The sequence below is a fragment of the Molothrus ater genome, chromosome 3, assembly GCF_012460135.2.
Source record: "Molothrus ater isolate BHLD 08-10-18 breed brown headed cowbird chromosome 3, BPBGC_Mater_1.1, whole genome shotgun sequence".
Classification (NCBI taxonomy): Eukaryota; Metazoa; Chordata; class Aves; order Passeriformes; family Icteridae; genus Molothrus; species Molothrus ater.
The window spans coordinates 90,784,912-90,805,545 of NC_050480.2; the positions used below are offsets into that span (position 1 = coordinate 90,784,912).

Genomic DNA, 20,634 nt, shown 5'->3' on the forward strand with positions numbered 1-20,634 from the left:
TTCCTTTCCTTTACACAGTCATCTTAATGGCAATGTTTTCTTTAATTGATAGGGGTGGGGGAAACACACAGAACAACTAGACACTTTCCAAAATGAACTAAAATTACTTGAGGAAAACTAGAAGAAACTGGGGATTTGTGTGCTGCTAAGGCTTTTATCATCAAAATCTATTTCTTTTCTAATGATTTTGCATCTTCATACGAGATACTTGCCATGGCTAAGTCTAGGAAGGATTAAGCTAAACCTCTGTTTTCTCTTTTACTGTTGCTATCCTTGCAATTTAGTGAAGGGTAAGTACATACCTTTACACATCACTTGCTTGCAGGCATGGTTATGTGTATTTTTAAAATATTTTCTTGAACACACAAAAATAGATATTTTCTTTGAGTTGAGATAAACTGTTCTTTGCTTTTGTATATAGTCATTAAATTATTTTTTTGTCATTTCTGTGATTAGAAGATCTGGAAATCTTCTAATCTATTCTACAGCTCCTAGGACTTACCCAATTCAAGTAACTTATGGGATGGATGCTAGTTCAATACTGGTGCAGCTTTATCTTCAGCTCCTCCTTTCATCTCTTAGATCAAAGCAGCTCTAAAAATATGTAGCAGTATTTTCATAACTCATAATGAAAGCAAACAAATGCACTGACAGGCATTTTAAGTTATGATTAAGTCTCTGTCAGTTACTGTTAGTGTGATTTTTGTGCATGTAGGAGAACTTTCAGCTTGAACTTTCCAACTCACTGTTTTCATACTTTTAAATGTAGTTATTTTCAAGTAATTCTGACTTTCTTTAAAAGAAAGTAGACTTTGAAAATTTGCTGACACATCCTCAGAAGACTTATGTTAGAGAATGGCTTCAGTATTGGTGGTGTTCTGCTGCTGTTGCATGGTTTTCTAATATGGTGACATCTTGCCCCAGTAACTCTTTCCTGCTGGCTCCTGTAGGCCCCAAAGCAAGATATTTGCATGCATCTCTGCATTTCCTCCATTTAGTAGAGCTTATTTAAAAGGCAGAATAATCCTTTGATGCCAGTTAGCTTAAAAGATTTATTTGAGATTTGAAGTAAAATTTGCATTCCTTGTCTAAAGTGGCACATGGAAGTTTAAGAAATGTAGAGGGCATGCAATTGAAGAGATCTTCAGAAAGCTTTCATGCTTAGGTTTTGGTCTTTTTGCAGGAGTTTTGATACCAGAAACATAGTTTCAAAACTGTACTTATCTGAAAACCCCCTTTTTTTTCTAGATCTGGGGCTCCTTCTCCTCTGAGCAAGGTAAATACTGCCAGTTGCTATACTAGATAATTCTTGTTCAGGTGATATGGTTTAGAACATTGTAAGGAGTTAAATTTCCATCTCTTAATCTACTTTTTAGACTTTGCCACCTAATTGACAAAATTAGATCTTTTAATGTCTTTATAAACAGTGGCCCCATAAGAGCATGTCACTGTTCTGAAGGGCTGCAGTGCTTGTGCCAGTCAGGATGCTAAGGAACTTCACCTGAATGTGATGACTTCTCCTTGTGAAAGCATAAAAGATACACATATTTTTATCTCAACTTCTTTTTTTTTTCTTTTTTTTTTTTTTGCTTTCATTCCACCTTAGTTCTCATGTCACCAAGAAACTTACTCTGGGGTATTTCTTCTGCAAATCCTTCACTCCTTCCATAGCTTTTTAGGAGGGAGTTCTGACTCTTAAAACCATGTTCATGTGAAAAGCTAGGAAGAAGGAAGAAAGGAAGAAAATTTTCATCCAATATACCTAGTTTCAGAAATGACCTTCAGTAGTGAGACTGCTGACCTTAATTTAAAGCAAGAGCTGCCAGTGAAAATGCCTTGGTTTGAGTGTCAGATAAACTAATGAGCTTTATGGTGTTAGTAATAGTAGCTCCTGGTATCCCTGGAGCATTGCCAGGTGCCATACCTGTGTCTCATAATGGGTGCTGTGGAGAAAAAACTCAATGAAATCTTCTGAATCTAATGCAGGGGGTTCAATGCTTGATTCTAGAGAAAGTTCCTAAATTTCTTTCTGAAAAGCCCTTTACTAAAAAAAGCCACAACAAAACCAAAAGAAAGCAAAACAAAAAACTGCTATTTATGAGAGCAGTTGGTGAGAACTACATGATGGCTCAGAAAGTGTTCTTACAGCTTTAACCACCTCTTCCTTGATGCACATGAGGGATTGGGACCATTGTAGTCTCAAACCTTACTGAAGGTCTGAGGAGAGTCCAAAAAGAACCCATCTGCTAGAGTTAAGATGATGGGATGGCAGTAGAAGAACTCAGGAGAAAATCTCTTCAAATTTGCCATTCTTTTTCCTTCTTGGAAGTGGTCAGAATGGCAAACAGCACTAAAATTAGGACTTGTTTTCAGTTGTTAGGTAAGGGATCTCTAGCATGTGAGATGCTGTACCAAAGCTTACAGTATCTTTTGGAATTAAATTGACACTCTACAAGGTAACTTGAGTCTTCAAGTTCACAGAGGAGTTGCAGTATACTCTCCTGGGTGTCTGTCCTTGCCATACTTGAAGTATCTTTATCCCGAATTGGAGCAGCTAATGAAGCAAAGTCATAGGATGAGCTGTCTTTTGTATCTTTCCAAGGACTTAACCCTGAATGCTGTTGATGGCTCTTTAAACTCTCTTCTGAAGGTTTGCAAACACACTTTTAACTAGTTTCCAACCATTTCTCTTCTCTCACCATTTCTGTGGTTACAGTACTAAGGTGCTGTTGTGGACAAACAGCTATTTCATTCCATAGACAAAATGAAGAGTCTGACAGTTACAGAAACAACTCCTTTAGAATAAACCTTGTAGAAACTTTTTTTCCTTCTTTGAAGTCACCTTGGGGTTTCTCAGCTCTACTAACATCTGAAAATTTAGTCCAGTCTTCCTTAAATTATTTGAGAAGAGAAAACAGCTCACAATAATAAGATGTTATGTCCAAATTTAGTTCTTAAAGTATGTGCATCTGTGCATGAGCTGGTTGGGGAGAAATGCTGGTATATTGAATGTATATTTAAAATGTTTCTCCAGTCTTCTCCAGCCACAACTGTTACATCTCCTAGTTCTACTCCAGCAAAAACTATTGATACATCTCCTCCAGTTGATCTTTTTGCAACTTCATCTACAGCTGCTCCAGTCAGGTAAGTTAAAAAGTGTATTTGAGTTACTGAGCTTGATGTAGGTACCAAAGTCAATTGTTTGATATTTAAATGTTCTAGATGAACAAGATCTGGTGTCCTAAATAAATAACTGACTCGCTTAACCCATAGAAATTCTGCCAATTCTCTTCCACCTAAAGGCAGTTCATTGCCTGGAAATGCAGGGTTCTTCCTTTCTGACATGGCATGATGAAATATGGAAGTAGAATGTTGCTGGTTTCAGTCACAACAGTTATTTTCTCTGTTTTCAGGCACTGCCTGGAATTTTTCATTTTCTGTTTTGGGTATTGTGGTGGGGTTTCTTTTGGTTTGGTTAGTTGGATTTGGGTTGGGGTTTGTTTGTTTGTTTTTTTTTTTTTTGTTCGTTTGGTTATTTGGGGTCTTTTTAAAGAATTTTAAGTCTCGTAGATCTGTTGCAATGCCATTATCAGGAAATAGAAGTAAGTTAAGGTTCCCATCCTGGGTTGTAGCATATTCTTGGGTCTCACTACACTAGAGGTGCTTATGGACACTGCTCTAATCCTAAAGCCTGAAAAAAAAGTCTATTTCACCCAAACTACAGTTGATTCCTTAATCCAGTCATGACATTAAAAAAAAAATGATTGAAATGGACAAATTCCTCCAGTATTTAATGTCTCTCTTCCTTTTCTTGGCAGCTCTTCCAAGCCATCCAGTGATCTTTTGGATCTTCAGCCAGATTTTGCCGGTGCTGGGCAGGCAGCTCCAGCACCTGCTCCTGCGGGCGCTGCTGCTGCTGCTGCTGCTGCTGCTGGAGGCACTTCGTGGGGAGGTAGAGAAACCTCACTGTCAGCATCCCTCCTTGCAGTCTCCATCTTCTTGCCTGGCTGAACTGAAATCTGCCTCTTTCTCTGCTAGCACAGGATGTTCCCAACTCACTCCCAGGCTTCTGCTGACCTGACAGTCAGGCATCCCTCTGCAGCACAAGGCTGCTGCTTCTTTCCAGGGATATTCATAAGCTGCTTATAAGGGCCTGACTGCAAAGCTGAGGGAGCCAGGATTATGTGACTAAAAGTGAGCAGGAGGGGGATGGATGAAGGTGAGCAGGTAGGGTAGGCACTTCAAAACAGAAGAACCAGAACTGCTTGCATGTTTATTGGCAAGGTGGGGGCAGAAACCAGCTCTTCTGTTCATAGGGCAAAGGCCACAGATCAACAGGAGGAGAAACAAAAATAGCTTTTAAAACAAAAATGCGCGTAAAGCAAACAGTGGCAACTTAGTTCTGCTGCAAGTGTGATTACCTCTGACAAGCCTTGATATATTTTAATAAAGTATCTTCTGTGTGTGCTTAGAACACTAATATGGAAATAGAAGTAGAGGCCTAGTTGCTTTCAAAAAGGAATAACTAACCAGCTCTCTGAAATCTGACCCTGTTCTTCCAGGCAGCAGTAACAGCTGGTGATCTGGAGGACCACAGTAAATGTAGGCAGTGCTCACTCTTGTTCTGTTAAAACAAGGAATTAGGCCAGTAAATGTGATTTAATTTATACAGTTGTAAACCAATTGTGGTGTAATCTTAAGGGATCCTGTGTGGCGGCTTAATGAACTCACCAGCCTGCTCCCAGCAGGAATGCAACACTGAGTCATGCTGACTCTGCTGTCAGTGCTCATACTGGTGCCTTCTGTAGTCTCTATTTCTGTTCTTAGTTGTAGTTCATTAAAGATGACATTGTACTTCAGCCACTTCATTAAGAGAGGATAGCTAGGGCTGTCATGTAGACACTGTATTGCATATTCCAGTTTAATCTGTTGAATTAATTTCTTTTTTTTATCCTTGCAAATGTCAATTTTATTAACAGTAAGATAATCTTATCCAGACAGCAAGACCAGAGAGTCATCTATTCTAGGATGCCTGGGACTAATTATTCTGCAGTATTTTGATTGTGTCCTATTTGTCTTACTTTGTCATTGCCAAGCACTTAAATACAAGCTTTGAGATGTTTCGAGAGCTAATTTTTTAAACAGTTGCTCATTCCTGCAATAATAGAAATACAAATAAATAGCCAGTAATATTGTAAAGTATTGATTTGCGTAGAAATTGAAAGTTGATTTGGTTTAATGTTTTCTTTTTGGGCAAAACACCCATAGTTTGAAACTTAGGTGTTTTTATTCTTCTGAATTAAAGTTTAAACTTGAAAATTGTCTTGGAAGTGTCCTTAGTCTTACTCCATGACAGAAAAGGACAGCTAATTATTTTCCTATGGCTAGAGTTGTTGCTACCCTCATTAAATATACTTCAGTCTTATCTTTCAGAATAGCATTTTGGTAACTTAGTAAGCTTCAGCTTTGTCTGCTTTACTGCTGGCAGCAGTCCAGGTATGATGACTGCACTGGAATCTTGCTTTTTGTTATCGTTGTTTTTGTTTTGTTTTGGTTTTGTTGGGCTTTTGTTTTATTTGGTTTTGTTTGAACTCTCTGACAGAATACAAATATTTCACCTGGAAGGTAGGGCAGTACTGAGGCAGATCCCTGATGTGAGCTAGTGAGCTCTCCATTCCTGGAGGTTTTTCAAGACCTGAGTAGTCTGAGCCATGACTGACCTGTTCTGGTGCTGGGAGCACTGTTGTTCTGAGCAGAAGGGTGGACAAAATGACCTTCATTCCACCCAGGAATTTTGGGAGGCTGTGTAACCATGCATCCCTGCTACTTGAGCTGCTTATTCTTCTGGGCTGCAGCAAGTGAATGTGGGAACTCATGAGAAAATAGTACTAGAGGGAGTAAGCTGGAAGAAGTGCTGAAGTTATTACAGGTTCAGCATAGCTAGGAAAATGTGAATATCAAATAATTCATGTTGCAGCATTAAGACATATCAACAATAAACAGTCCTGCTTTTCTCAGTCTTGCTGGCAGTGTAGATTCTGTGTATTTTGGCATACGCTATATATTTGGATTATGTTTGGGGTTATGTACAGTACACTGTATATTTTGTTGTATACCTACTGTATTTCTGAATACATAATATGTCATCTACCAAATGAACTATAACTTCTGAAAATATACACTTCTATGGTATCAGGAAACCATCAAGCTAGGATAATATGGTGCCTTGCAGCATATTGCAAGGAGAATAGATAGCCATTCAGCAGGTAGAGTAGACTATAGTATTACAAAACATACAGTAGGTCAAAATCTGCCTCTTTGTGAGGTTTTACTCTTGGATATAAAAGCAAACTGACTTGAATTTCTTCTCTGAACTACCTTACAGTGTGCCTTAGAACAGGGATTTGCTAACAGTATTATTACTTTAATATTACTGTACAAAACCCCATTGTTTTTAATCATTCCCATATTAAGACTAAGCATAGATTGCTGTGCTGGAAAATTGTCACTTCACTGTATTGAGTTCTATAACATAGTAATAAAAAGGCATTGAAGACTGAACTAATAGAACTTAAAAGTTTGCCAACAGTTGTTTATTTCAAGTCTAGCTGTTGACATTCACCTGGTGTGCAGTAATGGGATACCAGAGTGCTGCATTTTTAATGTACTGTTCTGCTCTTTTAGAATGGTATTTTGGTTTAGTTCATCTTGTGCTATCAAGTAGAGCTTGCCCAAGGAACCAATTATGAAAATTGTAAACAACCTAAATGTAGGTTTTTGCTGCCTTTTTTACAAGTGTTTTAAAAATAAGGACAAGTTTGTGAAGGTAGGGCTGCTCCTGCTCAAATCATTTTGCTTCCAAATGCTGACCCTACAGTAGAGCATCAGGACTCTGCTTGCTGTTCAGTGTGGGTAAGATGAACCCATGGCCCTGTTATGGGTACAAAGAATCTAGGAGCAGCACTGAGCTACTGGGTAGTAAAACAAGGAGGTGCTGAGCTCAGGCTATCCTAACTACAGAATAAAAATTTAATAGGACAAACTCATTAGTTTTTGCATGTTTTTATATCTCGTAGCTGATTTTTATGTAGGCAAAACATAACTCTGTGTTGGAGCTCGATCTGACTGATTTTAGAGGACATCAAATTGTAGGAAAGTCTGTCATTAAAGATACTTCATTTGCTTTCAGAAACAGTTGACTAAGGAGCCAAACTTGGAGCAGAGCCAGTCTGCTTATGCTTATGCTGTCAACATTCATACTCCTCATAGCAAGTGTTAACAGAGTTAGTTGTTCGTGCAGAGCATGTTTGCTCTATCATAGATGCAGAAAAGGCTTTTGAAGAGGAGCTGCTCTGTTGATTTATTTATTTATTTTGCACTTAACAGTTGTCCCAAGTCCAAGAACCACCACGTGTTTGTCTCTCAGAATATATTTGGGGACTAGGGATGCCATGTATGATATCCTGAAGTAACAACACTATTTGCAAGCTGCTCACTGCTAAAGTATCCTTGCTTTAGTGCCTGTTCTGTGAAGTGTTCTAGGGATGTACTGGTCCTGCTTTGAAGAGTTATTAAACAGAATGAGCTTTTTCATGTCAAAATAACTTCCTGAATGTTAGAAAAGCAAGTGTAGAAATTATGTTTCTAGGCATAACCTAGACATGTGATTTAGCATGCACATTTGGCTAATGAGCATCTTCAATCTGGCAGTTCTACTAATTACTCTGTTTTTTTATTCTGCTGTCATTTTAATGGACAATCGCTAGACCTCTTGGGAGAGGGTGAGTAGTATTTTTAATTTCTAAGACCTCTGTATGTTAAGACTCCTCACCAAAAGCTCCAGCTTTCTGGAGCTGAGCAACTGTGGTCTTTGCCTTTCCCCTTACCTTTCCTGTTTGCTCTTCATTACATGGTTGCATATAGATAATCTGGCTGCACTTTCCGGTGTTACCTCGGAGCCACAGATTTCAGATCCATTTGCCCCAGAGCCTACTGCAGCTGCTGCTCCAACTACTGATACTGCAACTACTACAGCTGCTGCCACTACAGCTACCACTGTCCCTGCTGCCACTGCTGAGGTGGATCTCTTTGGAGGTTAGTTTGGTTGCTGTAGTGCTCCACACCAGTTTGTGATGCAGGCAAACAATACTGAGCTCAGCTGCATAATAAGGCCTCTGGTTTAACCAGCTGCATATATATGGAAAATGTATGGAAAACTGTAAACCTTAAAAAAGAAACAACTGGGTAACCTTATGTCTCAGGTCCACATGGGGGTAAGCAGGAATTGTTTCCACATTATTCAATAAGTATGCACTCTACTACAATTTCTGAGAAAAGCAGCTCTGCTTTTGTAGTTGAAGGGATGGATGTCACAGTGTCCTGCCCTTCGTTACGTGTCACGCTTGTGCTGTGTTGTGTTTCTTTTGGATATTTCCTCCAAATAGAGTATGGAGCCAGCTGAAGTTACTGCATTTCAGCAATCTTGAATTTGGGTTTTATTTCACAAGTATTTGCAGAAAATTGGAGGGGTGATGAACTTGAACTAAATGTCAACTATGCAAACAATAATACGTAAAGGAAAAAAGGAAAAATATTCTTAGAGTTTAGTCGTGCTCATTCAGTTCCTAATGTTATCTGCTATCCACTTGAGTGAGAATACATTTCCCACTGTATGTTGTCATTTTTCTTGGTACTCCTGTGGAGCAGGAGGCTTCCCAAGAGCATGTCAGAAATTACATTTTTTTAACAATATACCAGCCCAGTAATGGAGAAACCTTCTCATTTACAAACTATGTTTAAGATCACCTGACCAATGCATTTTTCTAGTTTTCTCTTCTCTCATGCACACTTCCAGCATGACAGGGGATGTCAGGAATAAGTAATAGCTTATTTGCTATCAAGACTGAATTCCATTATCTTCTCTGTGGGGTGTGTTTATTTATCACTTCTACTGATAGGAGTGCCAGAGAGGTCTCATACATAAGCAGTTTGACTACAAAGGTGTTTCCTTAAGCCTGAAAATTCCCAGTTAGAAGGTTTTTTTTAGGTGTGGCTTCAACAGACAGCACCAAAATATGCCCTGGTAAAATGCTGAAAAGCCCTAAGAAAGGAATACAACTGCTACTTGCTGCTTACCCCTCCTTTTACAAAGATTGATAATAATCCAAATGCCACAAGATCAGCCAGTTGAGAAGCATCTTCAAAATTGTCATGGGCAAAGTTCTGGATGCCACTAGAAGTGAGAGAGAGTCTGATGTTCGTTGCTCTCAGGAGCATGTTGCAGAAGGCAGGGCCTGTGCTCATTAATAACCCTGCAGAGGCATAGTGTGAAATTTATGGTATGTAAGCACTGAGGTTGAGCCAGTCTTGGATACTACAACTTCAAATTACATTATTGATTTATTAAGTTGGTAATTTAGTAATTAATTTAGTAATTAATTAATTTAGTAATAGGTATATGACTTTTTGAAAAAAATGAAAGGATAGTTAAATGGATAGAAATCGCTGTAAACTTGAAACAGGATTAGAAAAACAACTACCTGTTCTTGTTCTTCCAGTACTACAGCAACAAGATGCAATTTTTTCTCCTACCTTTTCCACTACTCTGTGCCTGGAAAAACAGCTACTGCCAAATCACGTGCCTGCTTCCAGGCTTGTCAGGCAAAGACCAGGATGTGTTTAGTTTAGTTTAGAGATTTAACTGATCATTAGATAACTTAGTGACGCACGTTCAGAAGTGGAGCTTCACCCTTCAGTGTGGAAAGGATTTCACTCTTGCGGTATGCGGACTTCTGTGGCTTGATCTCTTCCTTTAAAGAGAATGTATTTTGTCACTCAAATGCAATAAATCTCCAGTGGATTATGTATTAGATGCATACTGATTTTTTTTTCTGGAACACTTCAGAATGAAGCAAGGTTCTATTATTTATGATAGCAGAAAACCTCTTGTTCTCAATAAGAAAAATCTCTAAACACACTCAGCAGTAAAGATACTTTTGCAGTGTCTTCAAGACATCCAGTGGACAGACCCTTTTAAGATCTGTGAGTCTGTGTTGAACTTCCACCTCTCTGCCCATGGTTTGAATTTTTTTTGCTTTTTTTTTGTTTTGTTTTTTCCTGAAGGCTGTGCTCTAAGTATATTCTAGCATCATATGCTAACATTCCTTGTTAATTTAAGACTGTGTCCAGTGCTAGAAGTGGTTGTTTTTGGGCAGACACTGCTACTCTCTAGTGTTTGTGATGCTAGACATGCTTACACTTAATCCTATTAGGTAGGTATTTCACCTTTGAGGTCTACTGGAGATAGGGTCCTCAAGGTGACCTTAACTTCTTGCAGCTTGCCAGGGCTTTGTTGCTTCACACAATTTCTTGTGGTCAGGTGTGGTAGGAGAAGGTACAGGAGCAGTGATCTCAGGAGAAAGAATGTAAAGAGTCTTCAGGGAGTGTCTGTGTAGGGAAAGAAGCTGAAAGCTGCTGGGAAAAGGTAGCCAAGCTGAAGGAAGAAGCAGTAGAGGAGGCTTTGGAATAACTGTTGACTGCACTGTATGGCTGATACTTCAGCTGATAGGAGTCTGCATGTTGCCTAGGGCTGGGCTTTGTCTTTGAGAGATAAGATCTGCATTATATGTTCATTGCCAGTATGGTATTGGAAAGCAGATGAGAAATGCAGGATTGATCCAGCATAGCTTTTTTAAAGAACTCCATCTCATTAAGAGGCAAACTTTCAGTGACCTGGGCAAACTTGAGGAACTCCTAATCGTGTTTCAAAGACAAACAAGAGGAGGCTGTTTTCAAAGAGCAGCTGGAATCCTTCCTGTGAAAGAGAAATGCAAAGGTAGAAGAAAGGCAAAATACCTTGATATGCCATTCAGTAATAAAATTTGGGAACAGTATTTTTGGTTATGTGTATTGTGCACTTGAGTTACAATTTGTTGTGGGATTACTCTGTAATCAGTGTAAGTAACAAGTCATGGCAGACACTGTGCAAATGTCAGTTATTAGGCATTAAGGTAATTGAATTGTAAATAGGCACAACTATGGTCTTCCTGTAAAGAAACTGCAGGCAAAGTGCTGAAGACTTTTGGCTGTTAAGGGCTAAGGAATGTCCCTTATGCTGGTACATGCTAGTATAGCAAGTTAGCACTTAGTTAATAAATACCAAACAGACAACAAATACTTTGCATAATTATTATTATTTCCTATCTCTGAGCATAGTGAAATATTTCTTTATAACTCAGGTCAGGTGTTCTATGTCAAATAGTAATGAAGGGTGACTGAAGAGGGAAAAAACTCTGGAAACAGTTTCTTGTGTACGCTTCAGTTCTATCATCTTTCCTCTACTTGTGACTTCCACAGGATTGTTTCACATGTTTCATAATACATTAAGGATTACAAGTCAGTTGTATCATTTGTGTGAGTAAATTTGTTACGTATTGATGCCATGGCATCAAAGAAAGCCTGGATTTATGAGACGAAAGCGATCACTCAGCAGGAACACTTATTTTTCTGCAGACAAGATGTATTGAAGCACTACTTCAGTGTTTAACAACTTTGAAAGCCCCTTGTTTGCACGTTATTTCAGTAAGAACTATATTTATGAATTCAAGTGTAATGCAGTACATAATACATACCTGTCACTCCTGGCAGGTGTTCCGTGCAGTGTGAACTTGCAAAGGTTTCAGCAACATCTTGTTAAGTTTTCAGGATGTCAAGAAAATCAAGTGAGGACCATATGTTACTTGATTCTAGAAGTCAAAAGCTAAATTCATTTTTTAGACAGGAGATGCAAAAATATAAAGAATACGGTGACTGCTTTAAAGGGAGAAAATCTCTTACACTGCTGAATGTGCAAATATAGTGTTACTACAACAATATGAAGGAACAAAAAAGAAAATAAACTGTCTTTATTAATAATAAAATATGCAGATGTAATTGTATCCATTTTTGCATGTTAGGCTAGATTTTAGCAGAGGGCAATTGTGCGGGAGCAGCAGAGCCTTTTGAAAAGAACTTAAGCACTAGCTTAAACCCAATGGCAAATCCTTGGTTTAAGCTGTGAGTTGTGGGGTCACCTGTTCAGGTTGGTGTGTCTCTATATTCTTATAGGTTTCTTGAACTTATCAGAGTAACTAATAGTAGGAGTTTTTACAATGATATTTTTCATTTAGATTCCAGTACGAACTGAAGTTTTTATCCCACCTGCCATTTAACCCAAGTCTGATGCTAAAAAAATTACAGCGCTTGACAAGAACCTTACACACAAGTGTCAGTAAAAAATAAAGAAATAAAGCTGGTGCCAAAGTGTTTCCTTGCATCTGTGGGCTGGAAGGGACTTGTGCCCACTTTAATATCTATTATATTATTATCTGGTATATGTGGAACTTCAATAGCCTAAATCTGGACAGGAATACGTATCACTCTGAGGCTGAAGTGATCCCAACATAGAACTAGTGGCTAGCTCTATACATTCTGAATTTCTGCCTTAAATGTTATCTGGAGTCTATCCTTTCATTCTGGGAAGTAATTGTAAGTGGGGTTGACCAATGTCTGTGCTGTTGGCCTACAAACTTGTGTGGGCACAAATACATTTCTTTGAAAGAGCCCAGGGTGCCCCTTCATCTGAAAGCTGGCCCTGTAGTGCAAAACTGATCGCACATGATGTTACACAAAACATCTTCTCAAGCAGGATGATGCAAAACCCTTCAGTTCAGTTCTGTGCTGAATTCCTTCCACATGGAGCATGCCAGTGTCTGGTACAGATACAGCACTGGGATGCTTGACTCATTCTGATGTTTTTACTTGGACAACTGCCATCCAGTTTTGTTGTTGAACAACCCTGTTACTTGAAAAATAGAATTATATTTGAAATGGCTTATTAGCAGGCCTTTTTTGCTACTAACTCATTTTAATTCTATTGTACAAGACTAGTGGGCTTTCTTCTCTTCTGTTGAAGTTTCGATGCATGTTTCTTTTGAGCTTTTTAGATTACCTGGCACGAATTTGTTTTTAAAATGGTTGTTTTCATTTTAAAATTGACATTCGAGTTAAAGCATGTTAAGCTTTTTCCTGTGCTAATTTGACAGTGCAATTGCAGTATTTCCCAAAAGATGTTTTTAACTTGCTAATTTTTGTAGCATAGAAAAATGTCCTTTACAAGCATCTTGAAGTATTTAATCCTCATTGTGCTGTCCTTTTTGTGGAGAAAATGCTTGCGTATGAGGATAGTCCAAATGGCACAGTCCATTAGGACTACTTCATAGAATTAAGAGCACAAATGCTGGTTTAAGCCTAGAAATAATGCTGTTCATAGCTTGAAATTTAAGCATGCCACTTAGGAACTGTCAAACAAAAAGAAAAAAAGAGTCAAAGAGCAAGCAGCAAACAAAAAAAAAAATTCGAAAAAACTTATGAGCAAGTCATTCCAAAACCCCAAACAAGTCACTTTCTCTAACTTGGCTGGTTGGTCTAGAAGTGATCCTAAAAGGACAGACAGGTTATGGCTGGCCAGCCATTGGTTAAAATGAACAATCTTGATCTGTTTGAAGCAAGCTGAGTAAATATAACCTATGCATCACATTATGGCCTCAGAAACATCCAGTTGGAGTACTGTTAAAAAAAGTAAGTTCAATGTTTCAGATGTTGCATGACTGACTTGGCTCAAAGACTAGAAATGGTAGTTGCAAATATCTACCAGAGTAATTGGATTGTTATTCATAACAGTGCAAAGCACTATGCAAGTAAACTCACAGTTGCAGATTAATCACATGTAATACAGGCTTTGAGCATGCAAGTTGTTAATATCTGCTCTTAAGTTAATTTTGTTAATTAGTTGATTTCGGGTAGTACATGAGCATGCTGCTCTGAACCCTTATACAATGAGAATAATGCCTTCTTTTGCACTCATTGTGCTTATTGTGGGCAACCCAAGAAGCTCCATCTGCAAACCCTGTCTAGAACCTGCTTGTGTGGGGTTGGGGGAGAGACAAAGCGTTTTGCGCTGCATGAGTTGTCTTGCTGTTGGAGTAATTACATTCATGTTGTATAAGGGGGTCTACCTATGCAATTTAACTTGGTTCTTTTACTATATTTTTCTTCTCTTTATTCCTTTTTGTTTTTTTTAATTTCTGTTTTTAAACTGCACCCAAGATGCCTTTGCAGCTTCTCCTGGGGAAGCCCCTGCAGCAGCTGAAGGGGCAGCAGCACCAGCTACCCCAACCCCTGTAGCAGCAGCTCTTGATGCATGTTCAGGAAATGGTGGGTTTTATGTCATTAGATAGTCTCTTGTTTTGCTGGTTTTTGGGGGTTTTTTTGTTTTGTTTTTTCTTTGTTTAAACTACATGGCAGTGTGTTTTTCTGAAAATTTCATTCTGTTTGCAATTGGTAAAAACAAACTTTAGACTGAAGAGCATGCTTAACAAAACTGCCTGTTGCCGAGTCCCAGTGACTTCATGTTAAATTGGTAGTGCTAATGAACAGTTCTGTCAGTGCTGAGTTTTAACAGTAGCCTGGATAGTCCTTTGTCATATTTGGTTTTTTGGCCTCGTCAAAGAACCTTTGAAAGTTCTCCCCTCTAGTAACTAGTCTTCTCAGCCTTTTAGACAGTCTTTATTTTAGAAAAACTTAAGTAACATGTCTGGATAAGTAAGCTAGATGTTAGCACGACCTCCTCTGTGTGCGTGCGTGTATTTGCAGTATGTACATTGCCTATAGTTGCTTTGTTCTTGACTTCCTCCCTCACTGATCCTAAGTATGCATACACATATATTTCCCCTCTCCTTTTTACAAGACCCCTTTGCCCCATCCGAAGGTAGTGCAGAGGCTGCTCCTGAGCTGGACCTCTTTGCTATGAAGCCAACAGAGACTGCTGTTCCTGTAGTTACCCCTACAACTAGTGCAGCCACTCCAGTTCCTGCAACAACTCCTTCTCCAGCTGCTGCTGTTGCTGCTGCTGCTACTGCTACTACAGCTACTGCCACTACCACCACTACTGCCACCACTTCTGCTACCGCCACCACCTCCGCTCCTCCTGCTCTAGATATATTTGGTGGTAATTTTGTTTTTAACTCTTTGATTCTGGTGGATTGATCTGTCAGGAGTACCAAATGAACGATTCGTTGTTGCATGCGTGTTGTGTGCTAGGCTTTCAAAGCAGAGAGCCTGTTAATTTCAAATATGATGTGCAAAATTGGAAACTTCTGTTTTCAGTCCTGCCTTTCAAAAATGAGTTAAAGATGTGTTGTGTTCTTGGCCTTAGATTTATTTGAGTCTGCTCCTGATGCACCTGCAGCACCTAAACCTGATGCTACTCCTAGCATAGATCTCTTTGGTACAGGTAAAGAGAGAATTCTTCTGATACTCTGCTGCTTTGAGCCTGTGTAATGGTGTAAACTTGAATTGAGTGATACTTACTTCTCGTTCTTTCTTTTCTTCCTGAAAGATACATTTTCATCTCCACAACCTGGAGCTTCTCCTGTGCCTGAGAGTTCTCTCACTGGTGATCTCTTATCTGGTGAGTGCTTGTTTTCACAGGCCATTCCACAGACTTCCCGGGTTTGGATTTTTTTCCAAAAGTAAAAGAAAAAAATAAACTTACTGCCAATTTACATCCTTAAACTGAAATATCAAGACATATTAAGTTTTGGGTTTGCTGCTTTGGTCACAAGATGTGCACTTGCTGAAGATGCAAATCATGAAGTGGCTGACACTGAAGTTCAGTAAGTAAGTGATGTGGTTGTTGGGAGAGCAAATCCTCCTCGAGGCATAAGAAAATGCTTAATAAGCAATGTTTTCTTTAAAGTACTGTGGTTTTCAGTTGCTGTGTGAGAAATGTAACACTTTCTGTTTGCAGTTCTGGAGACTATTACCCGAATTTACCAAACCTGTGGTACTAACTGTTGGAGCCCATGTGGCTTTGAAATATTTAGCTATCACTGTTGCCTTGTTGATACTAAATATTATTTATCCTATGCTTACTGCAGTGGATGCATTTGCAGCCCCCTCTCCTCTACCCGCTGCCTCTCCAGCAAAGGTGGATTCTTCAGGTGTGATTGACCTATTTGGTGGTGGGTATTTTTGTTTCCTCACCACTTCAGAGTTGAATCACTTCATTTCGATTACCTTTGCGCTTTGCTAAAGCTGCGGGTTTCCCCCTTCTCAACTTTTCTGTGTGGCCTTAGGGCTGCGTCTGGCACATCTGGTTCTTAAACTTGCACCATAACGAACTGCAAATAAGCTTTCTGGTCCTTCTGTTGTCATGACACTTGCCATTCTGTCCCCAGTCAGTGCATGTGTGGCTCTTCCTCAGATGTCCAGTGAAATTCTGCTCTGTCCTCTTTCTTCATTGCTAATCTCCATGGTCATGCTGTTTCCTCTCAGTTCCGTTTCTCAAAGCAGCTGAACTTTTGAGGGTGATTTGTCTCAAACTGGGTATATCTGAATCATGGGATTTGACAAGGTGGAAATTAGGATGGACACAACCAACTCTAGGCATGTTGAGAAACAGAAGTGGTGCTTAGAAGCAGTGAATTCCAAACATTAGTGAGATATTCCTCTGAGAAGATTTCATGTGAGCTAGTGGCTTCTGGCTGGAATGACTCCAAACTTTCAGCCAATGCATTCATCTCCAAAGTCCTGTTGTCTTGAATGCTGTGATTTGTATCTGAGAAGAGGTCCAAATAAAGGAGATTTCTTTCAGGTGCTGGTTTGTTGTACATCCTTTTTCCACCTGAACTTTGCATCCATGGTACTGCTCTGCAATAAGGATGGCCAAGCAGTTTCATTTTCTTCTTCTGATGTATGAAGCTACTTTCTTTTGTCATATTTGATAAGTGATGAATTGATGTATTTAATATTGAATGTCTCACTTTTTCTTGATGCTTTCTGGAATTCCCTTTAGATGCTTTTGGAAGTAGTGCTCCTGAACCCCAGCCCACTACCCAGGCTGCTTCTAGTTCCTCAGCTTCTGCAGACCTACTTGCTGGTAATAAAGAACTACTAAAAACTTGTTACTTTAGAGCAATACTAAGAAATGATGTTTGAAATCTTTTATGTTCTTTGGGTGTAGACAGTGAAATAAAATAATTATTCACAAGATTTCTTAGTACTTTAGTTTAGTTTTAATTAAAACTAGAGTGGCTTATAATGGAGGCAATATAATGAAGTACAAGCTAACTTCCTAGATTATCTTCTTTCCATGTTCTTTGTTTTCCTACCTCCCACACAGCCTTATTTTTCTGTACTGTTCACAGAGTATGAGTGTCTCCATGAAGTTTCTTTGGCTGTCTGTAACAGTACTAAAGTTAAGCAATATTTCAGGCTATTCTTCTTGTTCCTTACTGCTAATTAAATTTTGAGTTCATTCAATTTCGTTTCTTTAATTGGGTTGAGCACCTAAATATTAGTAGCTTGAATGACTGACTTGGTAGCAGTCTTGCATTTTGCCAAGGAGAGTGGGTTGATGTGAGCATGGTTTTCTGAGCACAAGGACGGAGAAGTGATAGAGACCCTCTCCTCACACTGGGTGAGATGAGGTCTCTCACCACTGTCACAGCCTATATCAAAGTTTGGATAACTGTATTATTTTAGTCTGCACCCTACAGGTAAGCAGCTTCAGCTGAATTCTTTGTGTTCTACTCTCCAAAATTCTTGCTATACCATATATTGTAGTGGCTGAGCTAAACAACTCTGACTCCTCCCCATCCCAGTTTGAAGTTTGTAAAGGGCAAAATCCCAACACATGCACTTCTACTTTGAAGACTTGTCTTAAATTCTCCCATGTTTCTGAAAGGGGAATTTGTGTCATGATTTAAATTAATGCTACCCCAGCCAAAACCAGCACAATTTGTAGAATTGGTGGGTAGGTTATCACTACATCTCCAAGTATCTTCTCAAAGTGTGGACATTGTCTAGTTGTGCCACAGGAATGAAGGAAGTTGTCTAGATAATAATAAGGCATACATCCATTCTCAATCAGGAAGCCAGATTCTTAAATTGGGACATAATGTGTAAATGCATGCTAAAGCTTTAGGACAGACTGCTTCAGATTTTAAGGTGAAAGACTACTTTTTTTTTTCATATTTCTTTGATAGGTCTTTGTAGTAGTTTATAGATGGCTTAAGGCCATAGATCAAATTTTAACTAATAGATTCTGGAACATGACAGTCTTTTGCAGTTACATGTGCTATCAGGAGACTGGATGCAACAAGGTTGGTGGACAGAAGCTAATTCTGCTTATGCAAACATTACAGGACAAAATATTTTATGTCATTATCCATAACTAACCTTAAATGCAAGCAGGAATTGTGCTCCATATGGCTTTAAACTTCAGCAACGTGCACTCTGAATCTGATGAGTTGCATTAAATCAAAACCTAAATTATAAAAGTGATGTTCTAAGTCTAAATACTCAAGCAGACCTGAAGCAGTTGGGGTGAATTGATGATTTTTTAAATTTTATTTTATTTATGTTTTGAATATACATTTCAAAGGGCTCCAAGTAGATTTGATTTTATTTTTTTGGCAGACAGAGGGAGTCTATAAACATTGCAGCATATTGCTAAGCATTTGTTCATTCTAGATAATGGCAGATGTATAGCCTGCAGTGTAATCCAGTTTTAAATTTAATAGTGTCTGGAGTTCATATCATGGCTGAAGGCGTGTCCTTCATGGTTTATGAGTGTTTGGTTGTACTAAGTGTTTATATGCATAATGTTATGAGTATACTTACTATTCCTAATTGCTTTACGTGTTCTGCTGTCAAATGAGTTCCTGCCCCTTCTTGGCTTGCTTAGGAATTTTGGAAGAAATGTTTTCCTACTCCAAGCCTTTCAGCAGACAAAACCAGAACTTTGCTGATAAATAAAACAGTCTAGCCATTTTCCCTTCTAGATCTTTCTATTCAATTAAATTGTGTGCTTGTATGTCCTAGTGTGTATACAAATAACATGTTCTTATATGAAGTCTAACTTGACTGTGTAAAAGCAACCTCAAAATCAGGCAGTTGGGGGTGTCCAGACAACACATCTAACTCAGCTGCTGCTGTTTCTGCAGCCTTTCCTGGGGTCTTGTGCAATCTCTAGACAGCTAGGAATTTGGTTCATTAAAGAATTTTATGGCTTCTGGGCCTGGTATTCCTCTTAAATTGTGCAAGGTGAAAAGCCATGAAATTAAGACCAGTCATCATACAAATCTTCACCAGAAGCTGGGGAGTCCTCTCTTCTGTAGCTGGAAAAACAGACACTTTATGGGGCTTTGCAAAAGCTTACAAAATTTTCTAAACAGAACCTTATTAATGGATATTGGCTCATACCTTTCTGCCAGGCTCCTTGTTCTCACTCAGGAAAGTGGAAAGACAGGCTCTTTAGGTGGCTCCTGTACTTTAGGAATTGCTGCAGTGAGCTGCCTTTGTCATCCCTGGATCTGGTCAACCTGCTTCTGGTCTGGTTCTGTGGAGATCTGTACTTTTGTGCAGGTATTTTAATGCACTGAGCTTTGCCTTGGGCTAGTGGGCAGGTGATGATCTAGTGTTTTAGCAGGTATCTGCTGCAGACCACCTCCTCAAGAAGAGGCAAGTAGAGGAAGCCTCTTTTAGGCAGCCTGAGAAAGCATCACTATCACAAGCTTTGTCACTAGGGCAACTGGAGCCACTGTAGCACGTGCTGGAAGGGAGATGGGGAATGCAGCTGGGCATGGGTAGTCTGGAATGCATTAGAGAATCTCTTGATGTGGAGTATACCAGAGTGAGTTCAGTGCCACAGAGATGATGACTTGTGCATATGACACATGCAGAGAGGCTGAACTAGGCTCATTCAGCCTTAAAAAGATGCTTATAGATGTCTAAACTCACAGGAGCATGCAGAGGAGGTTCTTCTTAGAGGTGCACAAAGATAGTAAAAAAAGGAAATGTGTGTGGGAAACTCATTAAATACTGTAATGGTCTGATATGACAACAGGCCACCCAGAGAGCCAGTAAGAGCTCCTCTTGAAGGTGCTAAGGCAGATGGCTGGGCAACTTGATTTGATTAAACTGACTTTAAACAGGATGTGTGGCTGGCTGACTTCCAGAGATCCCTTCCAACCTACATTATTCCATGACAAACTCATGTCAAGAACAGACTGTGAAGAGATGAGGGCAGATCTCTGATGCCAGTGCATTTTTCCATATTCAGGGTTAGCTACTGTGAGCATGAGACTTGCTGTGGTCTAGGATTTGGATTATGAGGACCTCTTGGTCCCATTATACTGAAGTGAGCCTAATAAACATAGGGAAGCTCACATAGGCTGCTGAAATGTTCTTTATTTTAAAATGGCCTAGTAAGAATTCTCTTTATCATTCCACCCTCTACAGACTGAGGTTTTGGTAAGCAGTCTAACAAGGCTGACTCTAACGTCCTCACCTCTCTTATGTGTTTTTTAAAGGTTTTGGAGGTTCCTTTATTGCTCCCTCTCCATCACCATCCCCAGTCACTCCAGCTCAAACTGGATTACTACAGCCTAACTTTGATGCAGCTTTTGGAACAACAGCTCCAACAACTGGCAGTTCATTTGATGCATCAGGTGAGCTACAGGGTTTCTTCCTGTGAATTTTCTAGTGCATTTTGTGTAGTAGATGAGTTAATGACACCATATTTAGGCTCTG

The 20,634-nt window shown here is 39.2% G+C and overlaps 1 protein-coding gene across 1 annotated transcript in view; it reads left to right on the top strand.

Annotated features, from left to right (window-relative positions):
• SNAP91 (synaptosome associated protein 91) overlaps positions 1-20,634 on the top strand; it is a 63,370-nt gene that overhangs the window by 31,290 nt on the left and 11,446 nt on the right. Inside the window, exons 11-23 of the mRNA XM_036379313.2 lie at positions 285-290; positions 1,249-1,276; positions 3,035-3,144; positions 3,819-3,952; positions 7,767-7,781; positions 7,924-8,094; positions 14,146-14,253; positions 14,786-15,046; positions 15,254-15,331; positions 15,437-15,508; positions 15,978-16,061; positions 16,895-16,978; positions 20,415-20,552. Coding sequence (XP_036235206.1) covers positions 285-290; positions 1,249-1,276; positions 3,035-3,144; positions 3,819-3,952; positions 7,767-7,781; positions 7,924-8,094; positions 14,146-14,253; positions 14,786-15,046; positions 15,254-15,331; positions 15,437-15,508; positions 15,978-16,061; positions 16,895-16,978; positions 20,415-20,552 — 1,289 coding nt within the window. The remainder of the gene's footprint in view (positions 1-284; positions 291-1,248; positions 1,277-3,034; positions 3,145-3,818; positions 3,953-7,766; positions 7,782-7,923; positions 8,095-14,145; positions 14,254-14,785; positions 15,047-15,253; positions 15,332-15,436; positions 15,509-15,977; positions 16,062-16,894; positions 16,979-20,414; positions 20,553-20,634) is intronic.